Source organism: Schistocerca gregaria, chromosome 3 (assembly GCF_023897955.1).
Source record: "Schistocerca gregaria isolate iqSchGreg1 chromosome 3, iqSchGreg1.2, whole genome shotgun sequence".
NCBI lineage: Eukaryota > Metazoa > Arthropoda > Insecta > Orthoptera > Acrididae > Schistocerca > Schistocerca gregaria.
The window spans coordinates 752,971,012-752,988,619 of record NC_064922.1 but is presented as its reverse complement, the minus strand read 5'-3'; the positions used below and the strand labels follow the sequence as shown (position 1 = coordinate 752,988,619).

At 39.5% G+C, this 17,608-nt stretch overlaps 1 protein-coding gene across 1 annotated transcript in view; it reads right to left on the bottom strand.

Annotated features, from left to right (window-relative positions):
• The window catches only part of LOC126353922 (ubiquitin carboxyl-terminal hydrolase 5), a 163,823-nt gene that overhangs the window by 46,525 nt on the left and 99,690 nt on the right, over positions 1-17,608 (bottom strand). Inside the window, exons 10-11 of the mRNA XM_050003165.1 lie at positions 11,728-11,939; positions 7,337-7,459 (exon numbers count right to left, since the gene is read on the bottom strand). Coding sequence (XP_049859122.1) covers positions 7,337-7,459; positions 11,728-11,939 — 335 coding nt within the window. The remainder of the gene's footprint in view (positions 1-7,336; positions 7,460-11,727; positions 11,940-17,608) is intronic.

Below are 17,608 nucleotides of genomic sequence, written 5' to 3'. Positions count from 1 at the left end.
AGTTCAACGTAATGAGAGCCAATTGAAACCCCCCAGGAATATTTTCCCTTGTTCAGACTTGGTGGCAGTAGGTGACAGTGGGCAAGAAAGCTCTAAAACACACACTGCAAAGCAAGGTGCAATAGCAATCATAAGAGAAACGGGCTGGAGTTAAGAAGTACCAGGAAAGGAGGGTCTCCAAAGACTGAGAACAGTAGTCCAGACGAACAAGAAGATTCTACGAGAAAGGCCATACTGTGCAAGAAAGAGCTCGCAGATTGGGCCTGCGGCACGCAAGAATAGAGAGCTGAAACCGATTCATGCCACCGAATCTGCATCTTGACTCATGGGATCTGCCAAAAGATAAATCTCCAACAATGCTATCAGCTCTAATGAGCAATGGCACATGGCATAAAAAACAACATTCTGCACAAGTACTGATAGAGCCATATTTCCCACATGACACTGTAGAGGAAAAATGTGATGAACACAGAGCTGTGGAACAAAAGTAGGGAAGCATATGATGGAGGAGGAATAGTTTTTCCATTTTCATAAATGTAGGCAAAGAAATAAATTCTGAAGCTGAAAAGGCACAAATTATCTAGTCCTGATGATATCATTACTGAAGTTTTAAACGCCTTTCATATGGCTATTAGTTTACTCAAGTGCCAATTCTATAAAGCATTTTTATTGCATTAAGGAATACCAGATATTAGCAAATGTGATTATTTCAAAAAAAGGAGAAGGGAGGGATCCCATGGCTCTAATTTGCCTCCTTTGTATTTTAAGGAAAAATGCTGGAGGAGTGTGGTAAACCAAAGGAGAAAAAGACTGTTTTATGGAATGCACTCTCAACAATGTGTGTTCAGAAGTTTGAAGTCAACAGAAGATGCTGTAAATTACGTGATAACACACATTAATGTTGTAAATATTGTAGGGATGTTTGATCACTTAAAGCGCCCAGTACTTCTTGACCACTTGAGGTACTTTTGATTGCCCTTGAATGTTGTACACAAGCAGAGAAATAACTATCATGCCCAGGAGAGACCTCTGCCAAAAAATTTCAGAAGGCTGATGTGTTGTAACATTTAGTGTTAGATACATCAGGATCCAATGCCGCAAACTAACCAGTGACCAGTGCAGAGAAGAAGATCCCGCCGACGTCCGTTGCCGCTCTCTGCCCTCAACTGAATTACTCACAAACATAATAGTAACTGAAAAATAAATGAATACTGTTGTGTTAACTGACTGACTCATAATGAGATTATGTAACAGTTAGCTTGCTTATCTTACTGTCAAGGTCTGTTGTGTATTCGCTACAATATAATAAAGTCAGCAAAAAGTAAAGGTTATTTTTGTCCAACTGTTCATTTGAGAAGCATAAAGTGATTATTTATTTTGCAAGAGTATACAGAAAGCCATTTTACGTCGGTTGAGTGGGAATTCCCATGCATCTTTAAAAACAGTTGGAGATGAGAACTTACGAAACTCTGACAGTTCCATCAGAGATTATTTATGGCACTGTACATTTCAGAGATAGATTTTATCATTGACAACTTTCTGTGAAGTTAACATTTTTACCAGGACACGTGAAAGTGCTTTTACGCACAGTAGTGTCTCTTGATGTACAAAAAATTTTGTTGTTGCATACACCTAGGGGACCAGAAATCTGAACACAGTCAAGAAAGAGTAACTCCAATATTTCACGCAGTGCAAGGCAGAGTAACTGAAAGCTGAACTTCTGTTGTACTTGTACATCAAAACCAGGGGCTGTAATGCTGAAGGGATTCATAAGTGGCCCTGTGTCCTACGATCTGCTACAGGAGAGATATTGAGAAAGTTGCACAAAAACAAGGAAGTTGTTGGAGTGACTGCATTTGTCCAAGTTGTTGTGATCCTTGTGAAGCGAAGCTCCAATAGCAACCTGAAGAAGGATTTAGCATAGTCCTTCACGAATTATGTAAGTGCTGACTATGAGTTAATTTGTCTGATGCACTGGAAAAGATCACATACATGTTATTAAAAGGAAAGTTTTCGAGACATCCAATCATGAAATCACGCAACAGATCCATAAAGATAAAGATGTGTCACCAGATTCCTTGGCATCTTTTGAACGAGTGACAAAATTATAATGCACGTATTGAAGAAATAAACAACAGAGGGAGGAAATTGATGAACAATGTTATTATAGACTACTCAGTTACAATTATAAACTACCCACAAAGACAATAAAAAAGCATAACAGTATTTTTTTTACTACAGTCATGGAATACTGTGGGAGTGCTTGGGTGCAGACTTTGGCTCATTATCACCAGCTAGGATAGTTAACTGGGTGTACCATGGAATCCTAATTTCGTTGACAGGAACTTTTAGTAATTTGTCAGTTGAGGCATTGCAAGTAATACTCGGGCCACTATCTCCAGATACGAGAAAAAGGGGCGATGTAGTTGTTAAACACACAACATCATGAAGTGAAGGATTTAACACGAATATGTACTACAAACAAGCAGTAAATCCACAATCAGGTCCTTTTCCTGAGACAGTAATAATGGCATGAAGCCCAAACAGCGAGACACATGTATGATTTTCTTCCAAACGTAAAACAGAGACTGAGAATGAAGCTCCTTAATCCTTTCAGAGGCCTGACGCTTCTTGACGAGTCATGAGTCTTACGTCACCTACTGGCATCGAAGTGGTAGACAAACCTAAGAGCCTGTGTGTGGTGAAGCAGGCATGCCAGAGCATACAATCTGGGGATATCCACTGTAGGCTGATGTTGCTGATAATCATCAGCAACATCTGAATTAGCACGGTGGACTTAATATCACGAAGATACTGTGTTCTGAGCCAAAATATTAGATCTCGGATAATATTGCCGACACTGTTTCAAACAAGGATTGGATCTTTTAAGTTATCAGTCAACACCTGTCTGCTGCACTACAGGTGGTTGTGATGGAAAAATTGAGAAGCAACACAGGGGAGACAGTTGAGCTCAACAGAAGCAGCAGATGAAATGCCAACAACACATGCAAGGTGACCACAACAATACCAGTATGGAAGTTTAGCCATGGGCCATGTCTTGCCACCCAAGGAGCCAGAACTGAGGTGATGTTGCCTGGCATGAGGCTGCACTCCTCACTGGGAACAATGATACTTCCTCCGAACAGGAAAGTTGTCCTTTGCAAACAGGGACATGGCAGACAATGGAAGAGACTGGTTTCACCCCAGGACCTTCTGCAGTGGCCAAGGTACCAGCAGGGCATGCCTACAGACCGTGGAGAGGTGGGAGTGTCTTGTGCAATGTGGAACACAAAAAACTGGTGTTATAATTATCTGAAATAGTTACAGTGTATACTAGTGATAGAAAGGAGGGAACCAAGTTGTAGGACAATAGTAGTGGTAGATGTAAATAGGTATGGTAGTCTATGTAGTCTTTATTAACAGTAGAAAAAGTTATGGTCAAGGGAAGTATATTGTGATAGCTTTAATAATGCATTTTGCACCAATGCGTACTGACATACACGGGAAAAAACTGACTCCCGATAATAATTTGAGTACAAATGAATACAATGTGTGTTTAATGCTAGCCTACAGTTTCTTATTTTTATTACACTTCAAACATTACAACTTTGAAAGTACCATATTCAGAATACAGACAAATTGCTTGGTCAGCTTCTGGTCAGGTGACTACAGGGTTATAAACACAAAATCAAATAGGGGTAATGAAGGAGTAGATTTAATAATGAATAGGAAAATAGGAATGAGGGTAAGCTACTACAAACAGAATAGTGAACGCATTATTGTGGCCAAGATAGATACAAAGCCCACACATACTACAGTAGTACAAGTTTATATGCCAACTAGCTCTGCAGATGATGAAGAAATTGAAGAAATGTATTATGAAATAAAAGAAATTATTCAGATAGTGAAGGGAGACGAAAATTTAATAGTCATGGGTGACTGGAATTCAAGTGTAGGAAAAGGGAGACAAGGAAACGTAGTAGGTGAATATGGATTGGGGCTAAGAAATGAAAGAGGAAGCCGCCTAGTAGAATTTTGCACAGAGCACAACTTAATCATAGCTAACACTTGGTTTAAGAATCATGAAAGAAGGTTGTATACGTGGAAGAACCCTGGAGATACTAAAAGGTATCAGATAGATTATATAATGGTAAGACAGAGATTTAGGAACCAGGTTTTAAGTTGTAAGACATTTCCAGGGGCAGATGTGGACTCTGACCACAATCTATTGATTATGACCTGTAGATTAAAACTGAAGAAACTGCAAAAATGTGAGAAATTAAGGAGATGGGACCTGGATAAACTGAAAGAACCAGAGGTTATACAGAGTTTCAGGGAGAGCATAAGGGAACAATTGACAGGAATAGGGGAAAGAAACACAGTAGAAGAAGAATGGGTAGCTCTGAGGGATGTAGTAGTGAAGGCAGCAGAGGATAAAGTAGGTACAAAGACGAGGGCTGCTAGAAATCCTTGGGTAACAGAAGAAATATTGAATTTAATTGATGAAAGGAGAAAATATAAAAATGCAGTAAATGAAGCAGGCAAAAAGGAATACAGACGTCTCAAAAATGAGATCGACAGGAAGTGCAAAATGGCTAAACAGGGATGGCTAGAGGACAAATGTAAGGATGTAGAAGCTTACCTCACTAGGGGTAAGATAGATACTGCCTACAGGAAAATTAAAGAGACCTTTGGAGAGAAGAGAACCACGTGTATGAATATCAAGAGCTCAGATGGCAGCCCAGTTCTAAGCAAAGAAGGGAAGGCAGAAAGGTGGAAGGAGTATATAGAAGGCTTATACAAGGGTGATGTACTTGAGGACAATATTATGGAAATAGAAGAGGATGTAGATGAAGACGAAATGGGAGATACGATGCTGCGTGAAGAGTTTGACAGAGCACTGAAAGACCTGAGACGAAACAAGGCCCCAGGAGTAGACAACATTCCATTGGAACTACTGATGGCTTGGGAGAGCCAGTCCTGACAAAACTCTACCATCTGGTGAGCAAGGTGTATGAAATAGGCGAAATACCCTCAGACTTCAAGAAGAATATAATAATTCCAATCCCAAAGAAAGCAGGTGTTGACAGATGTGAAAATTACCTAACTATCAGTTTAATAAGCCACAGCTGCAAAATACTAACACGAATTCTTTACAGACGAATGGAAAAACTAGTAGAAGCCGACCTTGGGGAAGATCAGTTTGGATTCCGTAGAAATACTGGAACACGTGAGGCAATACTGACCTTACGACTTATCTTAGAAGAAAGATAAAGGAAAGGCAAACCTACGTTTCTAGCATTTGTAGATTTAGGGAAAGCTTTTGACAATGTTGACTGGAATACTCTCTTTCAAATTCTAAAGGTGGCAGGGGTAAAATACAAGGAGCGAAGGGCTGTTTGCAAATTTTACAGAAGCCAGATGGCAGTTATAAGAGTCGAGGGACATGAAAGGGAAGCAGTGGTTCGGAAGGGAGTAAGACAGGGTTGTAGCCTCTCCCCGATGTTATTCCATCTGTATATTGAGCAAGCAGTACAGGAAACAAAAGAAAAATTCGGAATAGGTATTAAAATCCATGGAGAAGAAATAAAAACTTTGAGGTTCGTCAATGACATTGTAATTCTGCCAGACAGAGCAAAGGACTTGGAAGAGCAGTTGAATGGAATGGACAGTGTCTTGAAAGGAGGATATAAGATGAACATCAACAAAAGCAAAACGAGGATAATGGAATGTAGTCGAATTAAGTCGGGTGATGCTGAGGGAACTAGATTAGGAAATGAGACAAAGCAGTAAAGGAGTTTTGCTATTTGGGGAGCAAAATAACTGATGATCGTCGAAGTAGAGAGGATATAAAATGTAGACTGGCAATGGCAAGGAAAGCGTTTCTGAAGCAGAGAAATTTGTTAACATCGAGTATAGATTTAAGTGTCAGGAAGTCATTTCTGAAAGTATTTGTATGGAGTGTAGCCATGTATGGAAGTGAAACATGGACAATAAATAGTTTGGACAAGAAGAGAATAGAACTTTCGAAATGTGGTGCTACAGAAGAATGCTGAAGATTAGATGGGTAGATCACATAACTAATGAGGAAGTATTGAATAGGATTGGGGAGAAGAGAAGTTTGTGGCACAACTTGACCAGAAGAAGGGATCAGTTGGTAGGACATGTTCTGATGCATCAAGGGGTTACCAATTTAGTTTTAGAGGGCAGCGTGGAGGGTAAAAATTGTAGGAGACCAAGAGATGAATACACTAAGCAGATTCAGAAGGATGTAGGTTGCAGTAGGTACTGGGAGATGAAGAAGCTTGCACAGGATAGAGTAGCATGGACAGCTGCATCAAACCAGTCTCAGGACTGAAGACAACAACAGCCACATTTCTGAATGCATCAATACTCCTGTCTTTACTGTTCTAAACCTCAACACTCACATTTCATGGACACTTACCACAAAAAGGCATTCTTGGTCCTGCATAAAACCCTACAATTCTCTACTCCTATTCAATTAGATAGAATCCTGAATTAAGCTAGTATAAATTACAGCAATAAATTAAATACGACTCTCAAAAGTTATTGTACATTTTCCTTTTATACCAAAAATAAGTAGTAGTAGTATTTATCACATTCAAGCCCCCCCCCCCCCCCCCCCCCCACACACACACACATACACTATGAAGTTAGCCTAGCTAACCAGCTGAAAGCTCTTGCTGCCAATATTTATCTGACCTACACCCAAGGTACCCAAATACTACACAGGTTCACCTGAAGTGCAGTATCCCAAAGATACTCCAAATGGTTTCTCCTGCAATGTTGTGCATTCCATCTCAACTGTCATCTGGCAACAGATTCTTTGTAGCATTAAATCTTGCATTCACACACTTCTAAAAGAGTTTCAAGTCTTGAACCTGATTTACTATGTATAAGGTATCTCCTTATTTCACAGTAGGTCCAAGAAGGTGGTTTGTTATTTCAGTAGTGTTTCTGTTAGGAAGCAGCAGTTACAAACACACATTAAAAGTAATCTTTCATAGATTTTTAATAATACAATCCTCCCAAAACTTAGTAATTTTTTTTTTTTAGTTTCCACATCATTATACAGCAACGGACTTTATAAAGCTGTGAATGCATTGAAGAAAAAAGGCAGTAATGTATAATCCACTAACATAAAATCCTTTTTGTAATCAGGCAAGAAGATTACAAAAAACAGTTCATAAAAATGTGCCTATTTACTAAAGATTCCTACACAAAAAATGTTTCAACCTAGCAGTTGAAGGGTAAGGGTTATATTACCATACAGGTGGCTAAATTAAAAGAACAAGGGATTCCTTGTATCACTTACTTCCGAGCTGTGGTCTTCTCACTAACAGCTGTACTGTAGAAACCAGTTATGATTTCTGGTTGAGTAAACGCTTCCAAGCAGGAGAATAATTTTATTTTTGGTCGCACAATTTGACCTGGGTCCCTGGAAGGAATTTATATTTTAAATTTTGAAGCCAAATGACTAGTAATACAATTTTAATAGAGATATGGTTTCCATAAGTAACACTTTTGATTTATTTCCCCTTACACACTTCATTTGCAAAGATAATGAAATACAAAAATGATGTGCAGGAAGTTTAAAAGATAGAGTTTTTAAATTCAGTATTAATAAAATAGAAATGGGACTATCAATGTTCCCATTACTGAGTTACTACAATAATGATACTATTCTAACATGTATTACTTATTTTCTTTGTTCCTGTGCAAATCAGCTTAACATCTTACTACAGGACATGACACATTGATACCAGTCTTGAGAAATTAATTTTGAGCATGGAAAGGAACCTTGCACAGTAAAGTCACTAGAAAGAAATGGAAAGACTGCAGCAAAATGTGCTGGATGAGCTGGATGTAACTGCAGTGCTTCATGTTCATTCAATGGACAACAGAGAGATACAATGAACAACAGAGAGATAGATTTTTTGTAATTTTTTGGCCTCTTACGCAATTGCTCCTTTGTTACGATCATATGCTAGTGTGGCACTGACAACTGACAACTGGCACCAAAGCAGAATTGGTATTCATCACTAAACACAATTTTACCTATTTCATCCCTGTAATTTCATCTTTGGTTGCACCGTTGCAAGTGTCCACTAGGGTGGTGGTAAGAAAACCTTGATCATACTTCAGCTACTAGAACAATGAGTCATGAGACTTCTAGCTGATTCAGGGGAGCAGCATTGGACATATTTTGTTCTATGCTCACTGTTTTATAAGCTATGACTCTTGATATTATTTTGTGGCTGAGGCAAGACTGCTTACTGCTGCTGTCCAGAATCAGGAAAAAAAAAACGTGCAATTTCTTTCAGTCAAAGTTACCAAAAATGACAAGGTGCTGACATCAGATTCCAATCACACACAGGATTTTTCCAAAAGAACCATCCACCAAGCTGAAGCACATGTAACAGCAAGAATTGTGCCCACTGATCCAGTCCTGTCAGGTCTAAAACAGTAACTAACTCAGTATTATGTTTGAAACAACGAAGTACTCTTTTACCAAGACAAATAGAATCCATGGAGCTTAAAGTTTTTGTTTTGAGTGTATGATTCTTACTCTGTTCACAGCAAGGTTCTCTGAACCACTGTCTTCCATGCCTTCTCTCTGTTATATCTAAAATGTATTTAACTTATCACTTCCCATAAAGATTAGTTCTATGTAGGGTAGGACATTATTATTAATGGCATGCGGTAAATACTTTTGTGTAAACCTAGGGAAGAAGACCTAGTTCTTCGTGCCACATTAATGTTTTTATCTGTCCACAATAAAGAGGAGATGAACTAACAGAATTAAATCATCCAAAACTTTAATAATGAAGTTGTCAATGATGTTTTCAAGGTTTGGACCATCTTGATTTTGCTCAGTCCTTCTCAGAAGTACCCGCTACAGCATAACATTTTCATTTAGTATTGCGGTGGTACATTTTTCAGTCAGCATGGCTCTCTTCTTCAGTTCAGCAGAATCGCGGTGTCAGTGCTGTTTATCTTTCGCTATTTGGTCGTCGTATGAAGGATGTTCACAGGTCCAGTGGCTGTTTGCACAGAAAGAGGTAGTCCGCAATCTATCATAACAAGCATTTAAAAATCAATGGAATGGTGGAGGGTAGGAATAAGAATTCTCAAAGCATATATTGCGCAGTCACACAGCAACGGGTACTACAACATTCTACAAAATGACATTACCGTACTAAGCAGAAATAATTTCACGATTTCGTTGACAATGAATGAGTACAAAATTACAACAATCGGCAGATTGAGATACCTTTTTCCAAATATGTAACTAAATAAGCCACGATTGCATGGCAACTTGCATGTGAAGAAAATCTTTAAAACTGTCAACTGCAGTCTGTATGCTGAAAATTTGTAACAGATAAAAATCAAGTTGTCTTCAGTGTGCCAAAAATAATTAAATAATGCAGAAAAGTGTTTTGTTTGTGATCCACATTGCTGAGAAATGTAAAATATTAAAGAAGTCATATGCAGTGTGACTGCACTGCCATTTAACTGTGTCATGTTCACAGGTTTCTCCTCTACCCACTTCATTCTTAACCTTGTGTGTAAAGCAAGTGTCTTATGTGCATTCACTGTAAGGCCATACAGACCACCTACAGAGTCCAAGCATTGCCATTCACATCATCAGTATATTCCTTTAATTTCTCCTTCATCCGTGCAATGGCTGCAGATTTTTCTCTCTGGATGAGACCACATGATTTACTTCTCTCCTTCATAATTCTAGATATATCTAAATAATTTTCATTAAATGTTCACAAGAGAATGAGTGGAAATCGGAACAGTCTTTAATCATAAATTTGTTTTATTCAGTTCATTAACCATCTTTGATCAATGTGAACATCATCTGATTAATCTAAAAAAGAATGTGCATGTTAATGAGTAAGAGAATTGTTTTAAGTAACAACAATGTAAGTAGTAGTGCTGATTCACATTAGGTGAGGAGAATCTAACAAGTAACATACCGTATTTACTCGAATCTAAGCTGCACCTGAAAAATGAGACTCAAAATTCAAGGGGAGAGAGACGTTTTAGGCCGCTCCTCCAAATCGAAACAAAGTTGGTCTATTGTAATATGAGACACAATTTAGGTCGAATGAATGACAATACAGGTATAGTAGTTTGGTTCGAGTTGTAAGCTTAGCAGTTAAGCTTTACCAGGTAGCCATTGCTATGCATCAGGTGCTTCGTCTGTATTTATACGGGTACCCTTCCTTTTTCATGTGCTTTGTCTGGTTTGAACTGATTGCTTATTTTTCTTTGATCTGATAAGTGCCGTTCTCTTCGTTATAGATGTTTACGTCCCTCTAAGCAGAAAATGCATTACTGTACTGTGTCCTGCATTGTTTGTAGCATTCTGATAATGAGCGTTTACGAGCTGTCACCGCTTGCGGCATGGGTCGCTTTTGTGCACACTAACATCGCTTACAATTAAAAACAAAAAAAAAAAATTACACTGCTGCTTTCTTTGATAATGATCAACAAGAACCAAATAATAGACTGCCTATGATAGAAGATGTTCTGAACGAGAGTCTAGCGAAAAATTTTCTCTGTTTTAAAATCTTTGCTGACGCCTATTTAGTACATTACATTCTGCACAGAAATTAGAGTCATCTTAGATTTAAAAATCTAGTCAATTGCCGTGCTTCATTTCTGATTGTATCACTATTAGGCATAAGAATAATATGAATATAAACATGACGTGATATGTATATTCTTCTGCGTTTGCTATTGTCTCAATCTAGTTTCATAGTTTATTAGGCAGACAGGATTTAAATGAAATAGCAGCACACATAACAGAATACATGGCAAAATGTTTATATTCATATTATTCTTATGGTGAAGAGAATACAGCATGTAATTCACAATTCATAAAAGTTCCTATTACCAACCATCTCTTCTCACAGGTAGGAAAAAATTCAGAACGTAGGGTTGGCCATATTGACAAACATCCCAAACACTTTTGCCACTCAGATTTTCGTAGTACAATGAAATGCTGCTACATTCGAAGATGAACAATACGGAATTTGTATTTACTTCATTGGATAATGTATGAAAATGCAGTGGTCGAAACTCGGGGCGGAGAAAAAAAAAGCTCCTCTTCCAACTTTTTTAAAATTTATTTACTGACGCAGAGGTTTTGGCACCAGTATTTATCTTTGTGCCTTCAAAGCATGCCTGTGTAGCACTACATATATTCGACGGCAGAAGTTAGTTGTGGCAGCACCTACCAACATTTTTCAGAACTTCACTTACTTCGCACTCGATTCTAAGCCGCAGGCAGGTTTTTGGATTACAAAAACCGGAAAAAAGTGCGGCTTAGATTCGAGTAAATACGGTATATGCCTCCTTAAACTTAGTAAAATAAACAAGTAAAACTTAAAGCTATGATTGGTACCATCAAACCAAATAAGATGATGATAAAACTGATGAACACTCATGGTCTGTTATATAGCATTGTTGTAATACTGCAGCTGTAATAAAAACCGTTCTCTTCAACATTGGATCATCATTATCTTCAAGATGACCTTGTGACACCTTATGAGTATCTTTATTCCCTTCGACATAAATGTCTGAAGACTTGTCAACATACACAAAGAAATCAAACTTTCTCCATATTGCTCAAGTAATTTGAAGCCTTGAAAGTTATATTCCCACAGCATTAACAAAATAAAGACAACTTACACACGTTGGCCTTTCGCTTCCATTTCTGCTCGATGTGCCTCATATGCTGTAACTTCCTCTTTGTTCATGGCTGCATCAAGTGGAATTCCCAGAGGAAGGCTGTATTCTGCTCTGTATGTATACTTCACCTTTTTTGATTTTGTACACTGGAAACGATCTTCTACAGAGAACTTAAAACATTCAGCTGGATTTTTTTGGTGACGGCTGTTCCTCTGCAAACATATTACCACATTTTTTTTTTTTTTATAAATAATATGAAATACTTCAATAAATTCTTTTGGGTGTGTGATAAAATTACCAGTATATCAGCTTCTACTGCAGGCACCTTCAGGATAATGAATGCTGCCTTCAGTAGCACATGAAACGTCATTAATTTGACCACATATGACAAGGTCCCACACCCAAAATAATTTGACTGAAATTGACTCTGGCTGTTAAACAATATGCTCTCATAACATTAAATATGCAACATTGACAATGTTAGCATATTTGGTGTAAGCACTACACCACCGATTTCTAGAGATATGTGCATACATATATTATTGTATCATACATCTTCCAAAATAATATATCATATGAAATATCAGTAAGCAACAAATAGACAAAATACTTGTTATTATATTGCATTACAGAGAAGCATGTGTTCCATTTTGAAGTCTTTCTACTTTTTCTTCTTTTTCAAAGTAGCAGAAGTATAAGACTATAAACACGCCTTTAATGTACTTTGAGGGCTGGTTTCTCAAGTTAATGTAAATGAAAGGACCTATAAAAACAATTGTTCATAAATATTTTGTCTTTGAGTTATCAACAAAAGAATATTTTTATATAATACTGAAGTCTAAAACTTATTAGTAAATTATCAAATTGTCTTCTACTTTCTTCTAAGGACACATGCACCATAGGGTCATGAACTGATGCACCCTTCCTCGGATGGTGTCTGACAGTTCCATAGCTATTACATTATGAAGATGCTGCATAAACCAATTATTTCATGTAGTTCCACATTCCTATTTAACAAGCACCATTAAGCAAGTGCAAGTGATAGGAGGAGTGGAGTAACTGATTACCACGAGCCATTTCCTGGGATATCAGTATTGTGGATCAGATGAACAAACACTGGGTATAGTGGACTGAGTGCACTCTAACTTCAGCTCAGCCACAACATGGATCTTAGAACAGCAACTGCCTCTACTGCTCTTTAGGGGCAAAATGCAGAGCTCTAAGATCTGAAATTAGGTTGTTGTAATGGGAAGAGAATTTAAAGAAGTTCAAATGACATACATGTGTATGGTGTATGTTCTTTCACACATGTCCAAAAGAGCTGACACCATTTGTACGTTTCAGCAACCATACATATGCAATGAAACAGAAATTTTCTGATCTCAGCTGCATACGTGCAACCCATTAAGTGCAAGAGGGACATGTGTAAATTTATGCCGGACTGGGGTTCTAATACAGATGCTCTGCTTATCTAGAATGGCTGCCTTAATTTCTTCAGCCACTTGAAAATGCCTCCCATCCACCCCAAATTCCCACATGTTGCAGCCTACACATGTAGTGTTCTCCAGCCATTATTCTCTATTTGCTCACACAGATGACATAAAGACACATATATGTACATTTTCATATTGCGATTGTTCGTTTGTTTTGTTTTAGGGCATAAAAACTACTAGGATCATACGCACCCATGTCAGAACCATAGAATATGAAGACAAAAAAGGGGTTAAAAATGAATCGACAGAAGGAAACACAGCTACAGCCATGGCCTTGGAGAATGGTCCATACAATACTCCACAGAGACAATGGAGGTCCTAAACTAAAGATTAGATGTCCTTTACCGCATTGCTATGATGGATAAAAAATAACACATGGTCAGCTTGCACGTTGTTTGCTAAAAAAGGACATTCCATCAGGAAATGGCGAATAGTCAACACTTGAGGACAATGAGCACAAAATGGTGGGTGCTGACCACTTAACAAATGGCACTGGCTAAAAAGACAGAGCCCAATATGCAATCTACCCAAAATGATCTCATGGCAAGAGGGCCGAGAGGAGGTTGGCCAAGCTGCTGAGAGGGGTCTAATTCCCTAGAGCTTGTTCTCATGAAGGGAAGACCAGTGGTGATGTGAAATAGACATCACCTGCTGACAAAGGGCAACACAGAGATGGTCTGAGTGTAATGGATCTGGTAGATGTATTATTTTCAACTGAAGTTATCGATACCGAATTTAATGGGCGAAGTGGTGAATTTTTTTCTCTCATATTTTGTCGGAATTTTTATAAATTATAATCTACTTATTTTTTATGTTAATTTGCTATTATGTTTAAAAATTGCGATATATTGATTGATATTGGTGGATATGACGAACAATATCAAAGAGACTTATTACAAGAGGAAGTTTGGGTGTCTAGTGGAATATCTTTGAAGCTAGAGTCATTCTTTGTCACTCGTAGAGTCGGCTGTGGTCGGTTGAGACGCAGTCGTGGAACAAAGTTGTACTTCCCTGTGAAATAAATCGAAAGTGAATGATGAACTTATGAGTTTTTCGTATTACTTTTTATATCAAGTAGCAGCAAGCAAGCACATCCAGAAAGAAAAATGGTATTAGGAACACCCAAATTGAGACAGACACGGCGAACAGCGGAACTTCTGCATCCAACAAACGGCACTATTGGAATCATACTCATATTAGACAACTGAAGCCACCTGAAGGAATTTAACTATTATATATATATACAAAAAAGTGACTACTTTATTTGAACTATGCCAGGTTTTATTACAAAATAACAATAGTGGACAACAGTTTCAAATGGAAGAACTAGCGGGCCAAGGTTCAAGGACTGTAGCCCTGGCAGCAGCGTCAGTGGACTTGTTGCCCATCACACCAGTGTGACCACAGACCCACATTAATGTCACAGGGCTCCATGAAGAATGAGCAAGTGAAAGCTTTCCTGGACTTGCACCACTAAAGAGATGGACGGTGTACAGCACACAGAGGCTCTGAGAGCACAGAGAGTCTGAGCAAATGACAATTTAAAAGTCTGTGTCGCGAGATGTACTGCATGGCCTAATACAGGGCAAAGAGCTCGGCTGTAAATACTGAGCAGTGTTCCAGAAGCCAATACCGAAAAGTGTCGGTGCCAACAATGAAGGCACACCCAAGACCATGGTTTGTCCGGGAGCCATCGGTGTACAAAAAGCACTATCACAAAGTTCCGTGTGAAGGTTGAGAAACTTGCAGTGATAGAGCGAGTCTGGAGCAGTGCCCTTAGGTACTGAGTAGAAAATCACAGCGGTAGTTTGGCAGTTTCTGCATACAGACTCTCAAACCCGCTAGTGTAAAAGGCTCTAGTGGCCAAATGGATGCCGTGAATGGTGGATTGTATTGAGGCGGCATACGATGGACGGACGTGCAGATGCATAAATGAAGTACCTGCAGTCTAGTTTGAAAAGGACAAGGGACCAGTACAAATGGAGGAGGGCGGTCCAATCTTCTCCCCAGGACGTACAGCTGAGGACATGCAGGACACACAGGGACTGGGTACAGCAGGCAGCCAGGTAAGACATGTGGGAGGACCAAGGAAGTTTCCTATTGAGTACGAGGCCTGGAAATTTCGTAGTTTCAATAAACGGAGGAGCAGCAGGCCCAAGATGTAAAGATGGTGGAAGAAACCAATTGTGCCACCAAAAATTAATACAAATGGTTTTGTCACTGGAAAAGCAAAAGCCATTGTTGATGGTCCACGAGTAAATACGACTGAGACAATACTGAAGACACTGCTCAAGGAAACAAGCCTGTGGAGAACTGCAATAGATTGCAAAATTGACAAAAATGGAGCTGGAGATGCCTGGCTGCAGACAGGCCATAATAATGTTAATGGTGATAGCAAAGAGGACAATGCTCAGGACTGAACCCTGAGGCATGCCGTTTTCCTGGATAAAGGTGTACGAAATGGCAGAACCCATGTGTACCTTGAAAACTTGGTCTTTTAAAAATTCCTGAAGGAAATGGGGCATGCGGCCTCTGAAGCCCCACGTGTAGAGAGTACAGAGGATACCAGTCCTCTAGCCTTTCTCCAAATCGAAGAACTCAGCCACAGTCTCTTATTTCCACAGAAAACCATTCGTTACATGGGTTGACAAAGTGACGAGATGGTCAACTGCAGAACAGTGCACTCTAAATCCACATTGTGAAGTGGTTAGTAAATTGCGAGGCTCTAACCACCATGCCTGCTGGACATGAGTCACACATTGCACCACCTTGCACACAAAGCTATTGGGAGAAATGCGGAGGTAGCTACAAGGAAGGTGTTTGTCCTTACCAAGCTTAGGTATGGGTGTGACAGTGGCTCCAAGCCAGTGTCTGGGAAAGGTGCCCTCTGCCCAACACGCATCTGTATGTATGAAGGAGAAAGTGCTTGACTGCAAGAGAAATGTTGCGCTACATCTGAATATGAACATCGTCTGACCGTGGGGCGGAGGAATGAGATGGAGTGAGAACATGATCTAGCTCCCTAATAACAAAAGCAGCACTGCAGCAGTCACAATTCTGAGAAGATAAGGATATCACCTGAACCTCTTCCATTTGTTTTCGATGAATGGAGGCATGGTGATAGTGAGCAGAGCTTGAAATCTCAGCAAAATAGCAGCCCAAAGTGTTGGAGATAGCAATAAGATCCACTATGACATCATCTGCTATGGTCAGACCGGAAATTGGGGAATGGACCTCAACGTCATAGAGATGTCAGAGGTTGCTCACATGGCAGAAGAGGGGGTGTAACTATTAGAAGAACTAGTTCCTTTTGCTATCCTGAAAAACACTATGTCTGCGCACACAACTGTTTATAACAAATAGAGTTTGCCATCGTAGGCTGATGGGTAAAAATTGTGTTGTGGCATTTCTCAGTCCATCAAGAAACTGGGGCATGGTGAGGTAAAGATGAAGTGCAAGGAATTGAACATTCTGCAGTGGTAAGGATAACATTGGTAAGGTAGTCTACCTGGAAATCACAACTAGGGAAATAAGGTTCGCCGAAGGTTGCCTTTCAGTTAGTCTTAGAAAGCTGCCATTTAGATGTGCACATAGGCAGGGTAAGACTCAGCAAACGGATAGCACACGGGAAACGGTTGCTTGAGTACGTGACGGAGAGAATGGACCACTTGAGATGATGGGTAAGATGAGCAATGCAGAAGGAGAGGTCCAAATGGGAATAGGTGTGCGTGGAGCCTGAGAAGAATGTGGGTGCTCCTGTGTTCAGGCAGATGAGATTAATCTGATTGAGAAGGCACGCCAAGAGGGCTCCTTTCGGACAGGTCTTTGAGAACCCCAAAGGGGATGGTGCGCATTAAAGTCACTGAGCAGCAGAAAGGGGTGAGGGAGTTGCCCAATAAGCTGGAGGAACTTTGCCCTGATGACACCGAACGACAGAGTATTGTAAATGGTACATAGGGAAAAGGTGAAGTGAGGAAAGAAAATATGGACTACAACAGCTTGAAGCTGGGTAGTCACTGAGATGTTTTGACTACGAACGTCATCCCTGATGAGCACGGTGACTCCCACATGAGATGGAATGCCACCCTCAGGGGGAAAGTCAAAGTGGACCAGAAAGAACGAAATGTGAGAAATCAAAGCGATCATGAGGACACAATTTTATTTCCTGGAGGCAGAGAACAAGTGGACACTGACTCCAAGAGCAACTGTAATTCATATTTATTGGATTTCTGGCAGCAAATGTTCCACTGGAGTCATGACAAGGAAAAGGGAGGAGGAAAAAAAATGAATTGTGTCACCTAAGCTGTTACCCAGTGACAGTCTTCGGAGACTAACTTTTTCTGGGGCAGAGGGTGGAGGATCCTGCTCCACAAGATCTACAGAGGAAT